General features: G+C 47.5%; 1 protein-coding gene across 1 annotated transcript; it reads left to right on the top strand.

The window, feature by feature from the left end:
- The first annotated feature begins 435 nt into the window (after positions 1 to 435).
- Positions 436 to 5,530, top strand: SLC35D3 (solute carrier family 35 member D3). Its single transcript, XM_056344770.1, has 2 exons — positions 436 to 909; positions 2,034 to 5,530. Exons 1-2 carry the CDS (start codon positions 474 to 476, stop codon positions 2,861 to 2,863), a joined length of 1,266 nt encoding a protein of 421 aa, XP_056200745.1. The 5' UTR covers positions 436 to 473; the 3' UTR covers positions 2,864 to 5,530.
- Positions 5,531 to 16,505: the final 10,975 nt, after the last annotated feature.

Genomic DNA, 16,505 nt, shown 5'->3' with positions numbered 1-16,505 from the left:
CGGCCGCGCTCCGGTGCTGCGGGGCGCCGCGCTTGTCCGTCCCTCGGGCTGGAAGTGCCGCCGCCCGCCCCGCCTGCGCCCGGTCGTGCTTGCGAGGGCTTGGGGGCGGCGAGGGGACCTTCCCAGCTCCGCCGAGCCGGGACGCGCGCCGGGGGACACCGCGGGGGCAAGGGGGGTGACACCGGGGGCGAGGGCGGCGGGATGAGGGGGGACACCCATAGCGGCGGCGGAGATGCACCGGGGATAGTGGGGGGACACGCCGGGGGCGGCGGCGGGGAGGGGACAGGAGGGGCGGGGAGGAGGGGGGACTCGTCGGGGGCGGCGGCCGCCCTGCCGGGAGCGCGTCCTGCCTCCGCCCGCCCCCTGCCTCCGCCCGTCCCCGTCCCCCCCCGCCGCCGCCGCCGCCGCCGCGGCGGGTGGCCGGGCGGGCGGCAGTGCCGCGGGCCCCGGCGGCGGGGCCGTGCGCCGACAGGATGGGCCGGTGGCGGGGCCGGGCGCGGGGCGTCGCGGTGGCCGTGGCGCACGGGCTGTGCTCGGGCTCGCTGAACATCCTGCTGAAGTTCCTGCTGGCCCGCTACCACTTCGCCTTCCTGACGCTGCTGCAGTGCCTGAGCAGCGCGGCGGCGGCGCTGGGGCTGGAGGCGCTGCGGCGGCGGGGGCTGGCGGCGCTGCCGCCCTTCGGGCCCCGCCTGGCGCGCCCCTTCGCCGCCGTGGCTGCCCTGGCCACGCTGCAGTCCACCCTCACGCTCTGGTCGCTGCGCGGCCTCAGCCTCCCCATGTACGTCGTCTTCAAGCGCTGCCTGCCCCTCGTCACCCTCCTCACCGGCGCCCTGGTGCTCCGCGACGGCATGCCCTCGCCCGGCGTCCTCGTCGCCGTCCTCATCACCACCTGCGGCGCCGCGCTGGCCGGTGAGTGCGACCGCACAGGAGCGACAGGACAGGACCGGACGGGGCGGACGGGCACGCCGCGGGGCGCCCCGACGGCGGCGCCGCCTCTGCACCGGCAGCCTCCGCCGCTCCGGCTGGGCTTCGGGACGGGACGGGACGGGGCGGGCAGCGGCACCCCGGGGGGAAGGAGCCGGGGATACGGGGCCGGGCAGCCCGGGGGGGCAGCTGCCGCCCCACTGGGGCAGGCTCAGGCTTGCCGGGGTGGTTGCGGCCCCGCTGTGGCCGGTACAACCTTACGGAGATAGATGCATCCTTATGGGGCTCGGTGCAAACCTATGGGAGTAGGTGCAAGCTTAGCGCAACCCTACCAGGGAAGGTGCAACCCGATGGAGGGAGGTGTGGTCCTACGGGAGGTGGGTGCAACCTTACAGGGGTAGATGTAATATTCCGGGGGCAACTTCTGCCCTGTGGGGGCAACTGCAGCCCTGCTGGGCTAAGTGCAACCTTACAGGGATAGGTGCAAGCTCAAGGGCCAGCTGCAGCCCTGTGCGGCCAGGGGCCCTACCTGTGCTGATTTCCAGCCAAGATGTATGTGGGGTGGGAGGCAAAGCTGGGTCTGTGTGGCCCAGCTACACTCCTGGGTTGGGGGCTGCCCCAGGGAATGGAGCGCACACACACACACACACGGCGAGTGGTTTAACCCGCAGAGAAACCTGACAGGGGTCTCAGCAGGGAGGCTGGTGCTGCGGGACCCCCCATGGCTTGGCTTTGCTGGGAGGAGCAGGAGGGCAGAAGGAGGGCGGGGGGGGGGGGCTGACACGTGCCCGTGATGGCAAGACGGTGCCCAGGGTTGCTGTGTGTATGTGCCGTTTCTGCTGCAAATCTCCTATAGTGGCTTTGCAAAGGGGGGAATGCAGTCTGATTTTGCCTGTGGGATTTAGGGGGAGAGTGAAAGACATTCAGAAGGTTTGCAGCATGCAGAAGAGGTAACTGTGTCCACCCTTGGGACAAGTGTGACAAATCCTATGAGTTACGGAAACTGCACTGCTGCCTGTTTCCTAAATATCCCCCAGTCCAAAACAGTGCACTCTTTCTGTCTCGCATGCAGAAACCGTGTTTGTGTCTTTCTGTGACTCTCCCAACAGGAGCTGGTGACCTGACTGGGGATGCTATGGGCTATGTGACAGGCGTGCTGGCCGTGCTGATACACGCTGCCTACCTGGTGCTCATTCAGAAGACCAGTGTAGATAGTGAATATGGACCCCTGACAGCGCAGTATGCCATCGCTGTTTCAGCCACTCCTTTTCTCATCATTTGCTCCTTTGCCAGCATGGATTCCATCAATGTCTGGTCTTTCCCAGGGTGGAAGGACCCTGCCATGGTATGCATCTTTATTGCTTGCGTCCTGATTAGCTGTGCCATGAACTTTACCACCCTTCACTGCACTTACATTAACTCAGCTGTGACCACCAGCTTCGTAGGGGTGGTGAAGAGCATAGCAACCATCACGGTGGGCATGGTGGCATTCAATGATGTGGAGCCCACAAAGTTATTTATAGCTGGTGTTGTGGTCAACACCTTGGGGTCTGTCATTTACTGTGTGGCCAAGTACATTGAGACCAGGCGGCAGAGCAATTATGAGGACCTGGAGAAAGAAGCTAGAGAAGAGGAGGGGGAAAGGCAGGCTGGGGACCAAGCACTATTTGCCATGGAGGCAATTTCCCAGGAGAAGGGGACTGAGGAAGCAGCAGTGGAAAGATCAGCCATGGGGGACAGCCAGAGTGGAGAGAAAGAGAAGGATGGCACTGAGAAACCTGCCAAGGGACCGGCGGTCCAGGGAAAAGCCACCAGCACACAAGAAGTGAACAGGAGCTTGCTGAAGGATGCCTATCTTGGAGTATGGAGGTTGGTGAGGGGTGCTAATTATATAAAGAAGGATTATTTGATAGAAAATGAAGAACTACCAAACCCTTAAAAAGCAGGTTTGAAAACCTATTGCTTGAGGACAGACACCTGGTTCTCTGTACAGGGGGAAAGGCAGAGCATACATTTCCACATCAGTACTGATGGATAAATCCACATCACGTAGGATGACTTTACCTCATTGTCAAAAAGCAGAAGGTCAGAGTTTGCTCATGCTTTGAGCTTGCTTTCAGCTGCTTTCAGTACATCAATTTAGACCCACCACAGTTAAAGGTGCTGAGTCCTCTGCTGTGGACACAGAGAGGGTTGGGTAATGGGAAGTCATGGGGTGCTTGAGCAGCAGCCTGGGCTACAGGGGACATCAGTACCACTGAGCTGGTCGGCAGTGCCAGTGGCACAGCATTGGCCTTGTAGCTTAGCTCGTGTCTGGAGCCTTGTGACTTTAAGACCATTGGGAGGCTCTGTTGATGTGCTTCCGTTTCTCTATCTGTCCAGTTTAGGTACTCTATAGAAATATATGCCTACAATATATAAGATCCTCTTAACTGTACTTCTGTGTGCTCCTCTGTGTCAATAGAATTGCAACAGAGCTAGAGGTTGTGCCACTTCAATTATATTGGTGTAAAATCACCCTCTTAACTGAAGAACTGAAACTCTCCCTGATTCGGCGGCCAGGCTGTGCCTTGGACCTGGTTTACATTGGGTGGTTTGTGTCTTCAGTAGAATTACTTTTGTCTTGTGCTGGTGTACCTGAAAGCAGAATCAGATCTGAACTTCTGAGAAACTTTGGTTAGCAAAAGGTTGTTTTTCTATGAGCTTTAACCACATATGGCATTGGGAATATTAGCTCGACCCAAATAAAAGAGTTGGGAAAGGTTGGTATGTATTGATTTGATTTGAGAGGGCTGTAAAAAATTAGGGATACAGTCTGTGCCTTGTGCTATCCCCTCCTTGTACCCTAAAGCTGGGTGAATCAGAGCCTGAACTGGAACATATGCATCCTCTCCATCTCCCTCTCTAAGGAGTACAGGCTGATAGCAGAACTGGGGACTCCATCTCTCTGGGATTCCCAGGGGTGCTTTTGCAGGACAGTTTTGCTGTATCCTGGTGATGTGCTGGGACACAGTTTTGTGTGTATCAGCCCCCACTGTCCCTGTGCTGTGGTGTCCAGTGGAAGAAAATGTGGGCAGGCAGGCAGGAGCTGCAATGTGCTCCTGGCACATCCCGCAGCTGAGCACTCGTGGGCCAGGGTGCTTGGTGTACTCGGCAGCGAGACGTCCTGGCTTTGGTGGAAGCTGCTCCCCTGTGCCCAGACCATCCCCGCTCGGGTGCTCCTGTGGGAAGCAGGAAGCAGGTGCTCCAGCAAAGCCTCTACTGGATGTGCTAATGTTTTGTACCACATACATTTAACGGCAAACACTGGGGAAACAGATGTTTGAGTATTTCTTAGCCTGGGGATACCCTTCCGGTAGGTTCGAGTCTTTGGGTCAAGCCTTTGATCAGAACTAGGCAGAGAAGAGATTTGACTCTGAGTCTTCCTCAGGTGCCCGAGCCATCAGCCCATCTTGACCACAGGCTGAAGCAAGCTGTTATCATCTCCCGAAAAAATGAACCAAGTGTTTTTTTGTTGTTATTGCTATTGTTGTTGTAATTATTATTAATTTATTAAGCCACTGAACTGAAAATCAATTATTCCCACAGCCCTAATTAATCAGTGCCTAGCCCAATACTTTCTCAAGCCAGGGCAGCATTAGCCTCACAGCGCGTTCAGCACTGAAATCTGAAATGAGCAATTTAGCCAGCAGGGAATATCTGCAAAACTGATCTCTGGGGGAGCTTTAGATTCTTGTCAATAAATGCAGGCAGAAACATGGGTGCGACAGTATGTTTTCTGAGTGAGTGCGTAAGTTGGGTGACCTGTTATCACCCCATGAGTTTTGAAAGAGATGGCTATAAAGACATTCAGGCTAAAAGCCTGTAGCTGCTGAGCTGGGGGATGGGGCATGGAGATTTGTACATCACACATTATGTATAGCTAGTGTTTAAGAGTCGAGAGATACTGGCTATATGCCAAAACACGTTTACTTTCTGTTCAAGCTCCATATGGCACCTTTTCCAATAAAAGCACTATTTATTGTTTATAGGCTAATGTAATAGGGGTTTTGTTAGTTTTTCAAATGCATCCTAGACTAAAGAAGTTTGTGCCTATGACTTATAGTTCCATATTACTGAACTCATTACAATATTGAACTGCATTGTAATCATACTGAAGAGAAACTCACATTTCTGGTCTGTCCTCACTGTGCTCAGTGTTTTCTGTCCACAAGAAATGCGGATCTTTTTACCACCTGGATGCCAGTCTTAGATCTTGTAGTGTACACTTGCTAGAGAAAGCTCTCCCCCTGGACTCTTGTTGCAGGACTTTTTCCTGGGGGAGTTCAATGTTTTGCCACTTAACTGTTGTTGAAGTATTAGTAGAAACTTCCGGAAATTCCAACAGCTTTGACTGTTAAAAAAGCTGCTGTTACGATGTTGTACATTTGCATGTATAGTTGAAATGTGATTATATTGTATTCTGTTTATACCTGTAAATTCCCTAAATTAAAATGGGAATTTGGCAAATGCAGTCCAATTTTTCAGTAGCAGAGACTGTCACACAATAAAATAAAAATACTGCCTCGAGCTGAGGTATTTTAATAGGATCAGCCGAAGACTGAAGAATGAGATGTGGGAATAAAATGCACTGCTTTCCAAAAGCCTTCTGGTTTTCTTATTGTTGCTACCCTGGGATGCTCATTTTTGGTTCATTTATGGTTATTCTTGAGCCTTTATATCACCCAAATTTCCTTAACGTGTGACCGCACACTATAAATACTGTCATAGACAGAGAGACTGAGGACGGACAAAGGAACACAGGAATCTGCTGTGGCTGAGTCCTCTGTACAGCTTGAAGTTTCTGTGGTTCTCAGCAATGATTTCTTTGGTTACGTATTTAAGATGTTTTAGTGTCACTAGCCTAACTGCTGTAACTTTAAATAAAAATAAGATGATGTTTGTTATTAATAGTTAGATTATAAGATCATTCCATTATTAGAGGACTTAATATTGATTTTATTTTACAATGTTAGGAATTTGTATTACCAGCTATGTCACGTGGCAACCCTAAGAGCTGACTTGAGCATCACTTTTTACCTGTTTGCTTCGGATGAAAGGTGTGTGATGCACCTGTGACTGAAACTGGGATGCACCAGACACCAGGGCTGGCGGTTATCGCAGAATTCATCTTAGAGTTCCACACAAATGTGCCTGCAGGACAGTTTAGAGAAAGAAACTGTCTGTGTTCCAGGATAATGAATGAACCTAATGCACAATGACTGCTTTGAGAATAAACATTAATTTCAGTGTCAACACATCATCCAGTAACACCTGCTCTAGCACTACTGCATACGCACGCACATGCACGCACACACGAGTATGCATGCAACAGGAAGACAAAAGGCAGACTGTCTGTCTTTTCTAAGATACATTATTTTCTCAAAGAAAATAAAGAGAGGCCAGATTATTCGGAGGCAGAGACAGTTAAAATCTCTAAGGATAATTTAAAAATTTGCATACATCACTGACAAACTGGTCTTGCATTTGCCATCACTTCCAGAGGGAAAGTGGACAGCAACCTACAAAAAAGCAGGTGACAGTGAAAGAGATTTTACAGTTTATTAAGCAACACTTTACAGCCCTGTGTATGTCTGGGGATAGTTTATCACCAGTGCTTAACAGCCTCACGTAATTTGATTGCATCTGTTTGCTCCAGGCAAGGGCTTCAGTAGGCAGAAAGGTGCAAAGCCCTTCAGCTCTCCTCTCTAAATTAACATTTGAACGTTTTGCTGCTTGTCATGGTTAAGGTTAACACCACAGATTCCTGTCCCCTTGCCCTCTCTACCTGTGTTCCATACAATTTCACGTATCACTTTGAGGTTTCTTTTGTGGGTTTTTAACGCGCAGCTGCTAAGTGCAGTGCAGGCAATCAACTCTGCTTCTCAATTAGCTGCTATATTCATGCTTCGGTAGGTTATTGGAGGTCATCAGGAGGCTTTTCACTTCAGCATGGCTCCTGTCGGGAACTGGTGAGCATGCACATGCCCTCCTCTCTCTTCCCTTGTTCCTGATGTATTTCCCAAATCTTGTTTCCAGTGTCCAGCCTGAAAACCTCTGCCAGTGGCGGAGGACTTGCCACAGAGGCTTCTGCTGTATTTTTTTTTTCCTTCTTTTTTCTAGAAGGGCAGGGAGGGGATGGACTGGCAGGATCTTGTGTGCCCAGATTGTTTCTTGTACTTTTGTGCGCTTTTCTGCACACCAGCTCCCTGCTTACCAACTCCCTATATAGTTCAGCCGTGGCTGCGTACCAGCTTCTTGTGGAGTGGGGCCAGGGCTGCGTACCAGCATCCTGCGGAGCTGGGCTGTGTGCAGGATGGATAGGCACGAGGGCGCTCGCTCTGCCAGCCCACCGGTACCCACACCTCCTGGTCGTGCACACCAGTGTGGGTATTTATTATATGCATAAAACTAGAAGGAGATTTTTTCACAGTAAAGAGCATTTTGAGTAATAGAGCTATAAACCTGAAAAGGGGTTGCCATCATTGTTGCTGTTGAGCCAGGCTCATTTTTATTTTTAGGTTTAATGCTAAGCATTGTGTTTGCATAGAGAGAGACTGCCTGAGATGAAAGCTGGGGTTAGAGAGCATGAAAACACTTGTCGAAAGGTACACGGGATTGGGATTAGAATGAATGGGAAAAAAATGAGAGTTGCAAATTAGGATGGATGGGGAAAATGGGAGAGTTTGCAGAAAAGGAAAATGTTCTTACATGGAAAGAAATAGTCACAGCATCAGAAACCCAGGGCCAAACAGTGCAATGAGTCTGCAGAGAATGCACCTGAACCTGGGGCCCTGGAAGAGCGATACACATGAAGGAGAGAGACAGAGTGAACAACCTGGCTGGGGGGAAGACGCATGGGACCTGCTCTTTGTCATCCCGTGATTTTTTCTCACTGGACAGATTGCTCTGGGCACATTAATTGTGTTGATAAGTTTGTCCTTTATCAAATAAAAACAAAGTCAGTTCTGTTCTCAGAATTACACCTGGTTTTTATTAGGTGCCATTGATTTTGTTCCTGACAAAACAAGGCAGATTTCAACAATTTTTTTTAACAGAATTCAGGATTTCTCTAAAAAAGAGTGGTGACTGGTAAGGTCACAGACTATTTCTTAACTGACACAGGGGCCAAATGAGAGAGTATAAAGAGCTGGAACTGGTCATGATAGTAAACCAGTCAGGTTTACTGTCTGCTGTAAGTACTGAGTATCATCATTAAATAAAAATCAGCTACAGGGCACTGTGTATATCACCATTTATGCCTGTGTATTGAATTGGCTTAATTCAGTGAATTTTCGGTCTTCAAAGTATCTCTGTAAATCTGTCCCTATGGTCTGTCCCATTCCAAACCATGTATTTTCCTTTCTGGCTGACACAGCACTAGCTGACCTGGGCTGTGAAGGGGAGAGAGGTTCCCTCTGTCCGTGCACCTTCTTGAGTAAGTGAACATTCAGTGGCACAGAAAAGGTCCAGCAACATGTTATTACAAATGTAAGAAAAGAAAAGCAACTAAATATGTCCTTATCACTGTTTTACAGGAAAAAAATTGCATTTCCTCAAGCATAGCAGCTGACAGGCCACTGGGTCTGAATATTCATTGAACACCACAAGGCAGATGCACATACAACACACCACAACTGACACTGCACAGTCACACAATTTTGGCCCTGGGACTTACAATATTTTCTGGAACAGAAGAGACTGGAATGCATTTGCTTGGCATCTTGGAAGAAATGGCTTAACTTAGGAAAGTTGAGGTGCAGGTCTCTGTGAAGAGCTCCTCTCCAAAGAAGCATCTCTGCCAAGCTAGCAGCACACTTCAGGATTCCTGAGGCAGGGTTGGACTTTCAAAATTGCTCAACTGTTTTGGTTTTTTGTTTGGTTTTTGGGGTTTTTTTTTATTAATAACAGTTAAGCATTAGAAGAATGTAATATCTGTAATATCTGGTCATATCCTGGGGTGCTTTTTTGGCACTGAACTCTTCTGAACCACTGGAATGTTGCAGTGGCTTGATCAAACCAAGGCTAACCATGCTGCATCCAGCTCTTTCATCCAACATGACCAGAGCAGGGTTTTTTTTGTGTTTGGAGGATCTATTTAACAGTGATTAAATATACTTCTATACACATAAAGCTCTTTTATAGAATCAGCTGCTCCAAGTATTCAACACTGCAGTTCAAGAAAGATACTAAGCAATAGCTAGCTACTGAAAAGCATCTTGGTTTCATGTGTATGTATCGCACAAAAGTTGTTTGCTCTGGTTTAGCATGTTTTCCTTTAACACACGGAAGATGAAAATGACAGCCAGAACCGGCTTTTCAACAGAAGATTTTGCAGTAGGAGTTCTGGTTATTTGCTATCAAAGCTTTAGACTTTCCTCAGTTTTATTTACTTCAGTGCCTTTCCTCAAAACTTGCAAATTTTGGTTTTGACTGAGCTTTGGTGTTGGTTTGGCACCATTCTTTTTTTATTCTCTTTCTGCAGACTTCACCTTTGCCTGTCCCCTGTGGCGAGTCAGGTAGGGCACAGCCTGGGCCTGGGCCTGGCACGTACCCTGTGAGTCCTCGTCAGGGGAATCAAAGCGGCAGCCAGCAGAGAGAAAGCATCAAATCCCACTCTCCTGGACAAAGGCAAGGACACACTGTTCTGTGATTGGGCTTCATTTATACTGATTTATACTCATAGTGAACAAGCACAGTAAGCAAGACCTTCAGAGCCAAGGAGGCTTCACTGCATCCCCGCATTCAAAGCATGGGTTCAAACTGGAGATTATTTCTTGGTGGAGCTCCTCTTGGTGCTATGTATAGGTCCAACTTGCTGGCACGGAAATTGGTGAACTTTGAAGACTCGGGCTGCTGTGTGAACGTAGATTCCCAGGTGGCAATGTAGAGCAGTCACTGCAACACCTTCCCGGCTGCTGTCACCCGTGCTCTCATTCAGTAGTCCTTGCCTTCGTACCAAAACGTTTAAGAATATGTCTATTTTGTGCCTTGACCAAGCCCTCATTCAGTAGGACACAAACCTGAATGAGAGCATTTTGCTACATTAGGGGACTCAGTAGTGGCTGCTGTTTCACTTCCCCAACCTGAGGAGACGGTTAGAGGTGGGTTTTGGGGTTACTTCACTGTCCCACCAAGCAGAGGTCTGTGCTTGAGGAGCTAACACTCACAATTCCAGCAATGCAAAGTCAAAGAAACACCTCCTCCACCCAAATCCATTTACTCGCATTGCTGTGGCAAGACGAACAATGGTAAAAGCACCTGCTGCACGAGAAGGGAGTTGCATGTGCCACTGGGTTGCGTAGCACAGCCGTGCCACTGGCCAAGGGGTCACCAGCAGCCAGGGCTGTACCAACACTCTCGAACCAGCACAGCTGTAACTGCAGAGGCTTCGGAGAGCAGCTCTTGCCACTAATGCTGCGTGGGTGAGCGTCAGTCAGGGGTTTGCCCCTTTCCCAGAGCATCTTGGAGCTGGCACGCTGCAGCTCGCTCAGAACCCTCCCCGCACAGGCTAACAGGTCAGCTCAGGTGTTCAGTAGCATTGTGGTGAGGGAGGGAAATGGTACAAATTTTACCTGTGGAATCCAGGCAAGCTATTACCAGAGTAGAAATAGTTCCTTTATTATGTTGGGGTTTTATTTCCCCCAGTCACATCTCTCTATATAGTTCTGAAAGGAAAAATGCAAATCCACGAATAGTTTTTTTAGAAGAAGAGATTTATTTCAGAAGCAAGTTCCTGCAGGCAATACAGCTCTGGCTGAGCTTGCAAAATAATTCAATGTATGGAACTGATTAGTTAGTGGCTGCCTTATTTTCATTGCCTCCGAAGTGGCTGGGAAAACGAAGATGTAAAGGTAAGGACTGTAATAAAGAATGAGCTCTGTAAAGCAGCTTTGCTACAGTGAACCTTCAAACCCATTTGAAAATGTCAGGGATTCAGCATTATTCTTGAGCTGACTTAACAAACAAATCTGGAATCTATACACTTGAGCCTTGGAATAAAAAATGGCATAAATTCAATCTCCTGCAAGATGAGGGGTGGCCAGCTGATTCCCATGGTGCAGGCGGCACTGATATGCCCCTGCTATCAGCGCACTCTGCTGCAGTGGGATATCTAATTTAGGTAAGTGCATTTCCAGCATTAGGGTGCATGAAGTCTGACTGTGGGTGTCTGCCAGAAGAGACACACAAGATCAATTTTGCAGATTCACGCAGAAAACTGCTCTCATTTTAACTAAAATGCTAAGCTTGAGTAATAATATAAGAGTATTATAAACTATTAAGAAAGAAGGAAAGCCAAGGGAAGCAAAAAACCTAGAGTCCCATGAACACATTTCCAAAGATTTACAGTGCTGTTGCTCTGCATTTTTCAGTGAGAATAATGAATAAATTGAGTACTAAAGTGATGGACATAGATAATTTGGATTGCTTTAAATCCAATGTCACTGTCTGATTCAGATGTAGGTGCAGGTAGCCCATGAGGTGCTTCAGCAGGAGCTACCGGGGTCTGAGCCATCGGCATCCCAGTGCACCACAGCACTTTCAGGAACACACAGCTGGCTGGAGCAGCCCCCCATCCGTGGCACACAGGGACCTGGAAGGCTGGAAATAAACACAAGTGCTGCCTCTTTCCGTCCGAGGATGCCTTTGTGTATCTGGCTGAAATGTAAAACTTCACAACCATTTCACATTCAGGGTCCTGTTTGCTGCCCTCTTTCCCTCAGGGGCAAATCTCTCCCTACCCACATATTTTTGTGACAATGCCTAAACTGGCATTCACATTGCAGTATTGCCAGAAAAGCAAAGCAAGCTAGGAGTGTTGGGTTGTGGGTTTTTTTGGACCACAGCCTTCAGGCTAATTTAGTCATCTTTGTTCCTGCTAACTTGCTTTCTTAAAGACTGGTGAGGGTTTGGGTGAACTGCTCTGTGCACTTTTGGCTTGTCTGATACGTGAAATATAGATTAAATGATCCACCAAAGCTGGTGCTTTTGTTACAACATTTGTGACAGGAGCTGCTGTGTTCCAGGGCTGGTGTGTACATTTAAATGAAGTCCATTAGACTTGGGCTATAGCCAAGTGTTTCATTGCGGGGCTCTTTTCAACTGTAAACAGAACTGCGCGCCCTCTGAAATTGTGCGGTCGCTTGCTTTTGCAGGAGGAGGTATGAGTATTTGGGGGTTTCATCCATTGATTTGTACTGTGGGTTAATTCTGTAGATTTGGTGAGATCAATGTGCTTCAGTAAAAGTAAAGAGCCTTTTCTCTTCTGTTACGTTGGCATGGTCCCATAATGCCAATGAAATTGATCGGGAAGAAGTTGGATCAGGACAAATAGGTCCCTCATGAGCTGTAAGCATCTCTCCCGGTCAGGAAACAATTGACATAAAGCTGCAGAGCTGTCTGCTGTGGCGGCAGAGAGAAGCACAAAAAAGCTCCTGTGAAGGCAGTGTGATTTGCTGTACCTGTCACAGGGGCTGCTGAGGTGTTGATATCTGTCTTGTTACAATTTCCCGTGTTGTGGAGCAGGTTCCTGTGGGAATTGTTCTCCACCTGCATTTAGGGATGTTGAATGGAGAGCTTTTTACTGGCTATTTTTTCTCTTGATGCTAAACAGTTTGCTGTCATTTTGTCATTAGTTAAGGTTTTCACCCCGTTCCCTGTGTCCAGCCACAGACTACTCTGGGAGATGCTTGTCTCTTGATTTCAGATGCAGTCTGAAAATTGTGGATCTGCTACTTGGCAAAATTCAGGACAAGGAATGTTTGATACAGGAAATGGGGAGTGGATGAGCTCTTTGGGGGCTAAAAAGTTCCTCCAGCAATGGCAGATCCACTTGAGGATATAACTGCCCTTCTCCTCCTTCCAACTGCCCAGTGACAGGCTCTCTCCATCTCAGCCACAGGCTTCCTTGTAGCAAGTCCTGAATAAACAGTGTATGGAGCTGCGGGACTGAAACCTTCACTGCATAATGGGGAGGGAAAAACTATAACTTAGAAAAGAATATCCATTTCTTAAATTTTAATTTATTTTTTTATTAAATATTTAATAAAGTGAGAAATTGCTTACGCACTAAAATTAGCTTCTCTATTTGTACTACAGCTGTGCCTAGACATCCTGATGTATGTCTACAGTGCTAGATATACCCTGTGAATTCCTGGACAGTGTTACACACTAGTAGAAGCAATGTGAGTATTAGACCCTCAGCTGCGACCAACCCTGAACTGCTGAGCTTTCCATGTTATCTGACATGCCATCTAGCTACACTTTTCACTTCTGTCTGTTACCACTCCCGCATGGTGATCAACAATAAATAAAACACACAGGTAAAAGGATGCAGAAAGGAGCTGTCCTGCCTTGGCAGGAGGAAGATTATGATCATATTTCTGTAATTCTAGAAATGTTTGTGATTACAGAAATTACAGAAATCTATGATTTCCATTAGATCCTAGCTCAGTTAAGCTGTTCTGCATTAGCAATCAGCAAGTTCAGCAGACTATGGGTAGCATGGTTTTGTACAATATTTGCTTCGGTTGTCCAAATGGTCCTTTGGGTGACCACATGTAGCTGTCAACTCTGTCTCAAACAGCAAGGGGCTAAAATCACTAAGTAACACAGTCCATGAACCGACTTTAAGGGCTGCTTCTTTTACTTTTTTGATCCCTACTAAGAAGTCCAGTGGTACAAAACTGTTAATTGTTTGAATTAATTTCGACTTGGTTTGGTACCTTCAAAGTGAAGAACTGGACATTGGAAAGCTGACAGACTAAAGGCAGAACATTAATATTGGCATTAATTGGCTTTAAGAAGGAACATCTCAAATTAAAATAACTTAGTTGAAGATCTGAAATGGTTAATCTTTAGTTTAGCTAAAAGTTACATTCTTCTGTTATTTACTGTTCTGCTGCATTTCACACTGTCAAATCTTGCACCATTGGCAGGGCAGGGCTGGTCTTGCACCATTGGCCCTTCGGCAGTATCTACGCTGCAAGTGGTACAGAGTGACTGTGCCCATGTTATATGACTATGCAGTGCCACCAAAGGCAGACTGGCCTTGTCTGCATTTGGCCCTGAGTTTTCTCTGGGTCTCATTGCCCTCAGGCAAAACTATCTTTCTATTTTCATTGTGGCTTTTTTTTCAAGTAGAATTAGGTGATATAATGTGAAGACTGTGCTGTAGCTCTGGGTTCAAAACAAATAGAAATGCCCTCCACCCAGGAGGCAGTAGAATGGTGGCACTTGATGCCAAAGTATGTACTGAGAGCTAAAAGTTTACTTTATGACATAGGTATGTGGAAGAGACCTCCACAGAGGGTTAGTAAATATGGAAAACTACACATAGATCAGGAAGTCCTCTGAGATGGAAATATGTTGTCTGGAGAGTATTCAGAGGAGGATGTACCATGCACAGCCGCCTCTTCTGATCCCAAGTACCTGTTTATGGTGCTGCTGAGGATGGGATACCAGGGAAAATGGACCTTTGGTGTGATCCAGTATGGACATTTGTACGTTCTCTCTAATGCCTTCTCTAGGAACAAAACCTGTAAAGGTTTCCTCAAGGTATCCTCCATCTTCAAAGGTCTTATAAAACCTGTTCTTCAGCAACTTACTTACTCCCTCTGCCTCTGACCCTTATTTTAAGAAATGTGCTTACCTACTGTTAATTTCTTTGTTGCATTCTGGCTTGGATTTTATCCTCTGCTATGCCAAAATAAAAACCACTCCTGCATGCTGACTCAGCATGGTTAGAAGTAAACAAAGATCCTTGCAAAGACCATTGAGTTCTGGTGAATTTGTTCACCAGCACTCACTGCTTTCAAGTGTATGCCCTGCTGGAATCCCCCACCTCCTCAGCTATCAAGCACTGCAGTAGTTACAAGCAGACATATAATAAGGACGATGGGCTGTGCCCACTTACACCATCTTCCTAAGAGAATACCCTGTAAGTGAATGATGTACCTGCTCCAACCCCCTCAAGGAGCTACTAGACATCCCCCAGTTTACAAGCACAACATGGAGCTGTGTCAATAGATAGTCATCAACACCTCCATTTTACTAGTCTCACCCATCATGTCTACAATACACTTGCCCAGAATTGGACTGGTGACTTGCTGTGCAACACTGAGCAGTAGCTTGCAGCTGTAGGAGGTAACAGTCCTATATGCTTCCCCTTTGTGTATCCCCATTTGTTTTGTGCTCTTACATCATTTGCAGGCACCAGCTGTTTGCATTGCATGATGGAAGAGATGTACTTGGGCTTCAGGATAATTTGTGACACAAAGAATACTCAGAAGTTGCTCAAAGTCATAATCTGGATGATGGATCTAGCTGGATCTTATGTGTGGCAGCAAAGGACAGTTTTAAAACAGCAAAATCCTATAACAAATTTTACATACATGAGCTTTTAATGACAATACAGCCCAGAGCCAGGTGCTTCCAATAGTCTGTAAGTCCTGATGCCCAGACTTTTGAAGGCCTAGCCTTGATCTAGCCAGGCTTAAGGCTGTACTAAATCAAAACTTCCTTAATTGTCCTTCTGCTCTGGTTTTCCCTAGTGATGAGCCTACATTTGGTGACTCAAGGATAGTTTGGTCTCTGGTAAGACACACAGAGCCCAGTACCAGTCTACAAGTACTCTGTTTTCAGAAATTTCCCAGCTGATGAGGCCTGTTTGCTGACCCAGTGATGGAAAACTTGCCTGTGCCATGTGCTGCAGATGCATGTTCAGGCACCACATTTACGCTGTGGTTGCTCAGCCCAGGAGTATGTCGTTCAGATAAGCCATGGCTGCGTGTGTGCAGAAGGTAAGCAGAGGCATGGCTCTAGGCTGAAAGATACTCCTGGGCTCTGCAGTCAACTATGGCTGACTGAAATCTGTAACTGCATCTCTGAAATAATCCCAAGAGTGCAATAGCAAAATGCATCCATTGATTTTTATATTTAACATTTTAATCTGAAGACTAACACTTGATCTGATTTGAAATGACTGAATTCAATGACAATTGGATTCACATGGCTGGAAGGTCTGTTAAAGCACCACAAGCTGAACACATGCAGGGCTGAACTTTCCAAAGGCACAAAACAAACAGTGTTACAAAGACATGTGGCCGTAGATGGCAAAACTTGATTTTCATTGCTCTTTCCCCTGTGTAGCTCTCCACCCCTACATTAAGGTGACCAGCCCCTCCCAGGGGCCAAAGGTATGTATGTATGCTGAGTAGGTGAGCCACAGACTTTCCTGAGCTATGTGTAGCCAACAGGCCTGCAAAAAGCAGGATGGGGGCAGTTGTGTGTTGCACCTAAGACCTGATCTCAGGAGCTGAACCCTGCACCCTCTGGCTGCACCAGCCAGCTCAGAGCTCAAGAGTTGTCTCCTGTGCCTCACAGATTGCTGACAGTCACAGCCACCACAGTGATGTTGTAACTGCTGTGGCAAGGAGACCAGAGCACACCCAAGAACAAGCCAACATGTGCTACTTTGGTGCAGGATCGTAGGTTGCTTCAGCAGCTGAGCAAATACCTGTTCCCACTGGTAATCTTAATTC

Source organism: Falco biarmicus, chromosome 6 (assembly GCF_023638135.1).
Source record: "Falco biarmicus isolate bFalBia1 chromosome 6, bFalBia1.pri, whole genome shotgun sequence".
NCBI lineage: Eukaryota > Metazoa > Chordata > Aves > Falconiformes > Falconidae > Falco > Falco biarmicus.
Note: the sequence above shows the minus strand (reverse complement) of the source record. Positions and strands in the feature narration are given on the sequence as shown.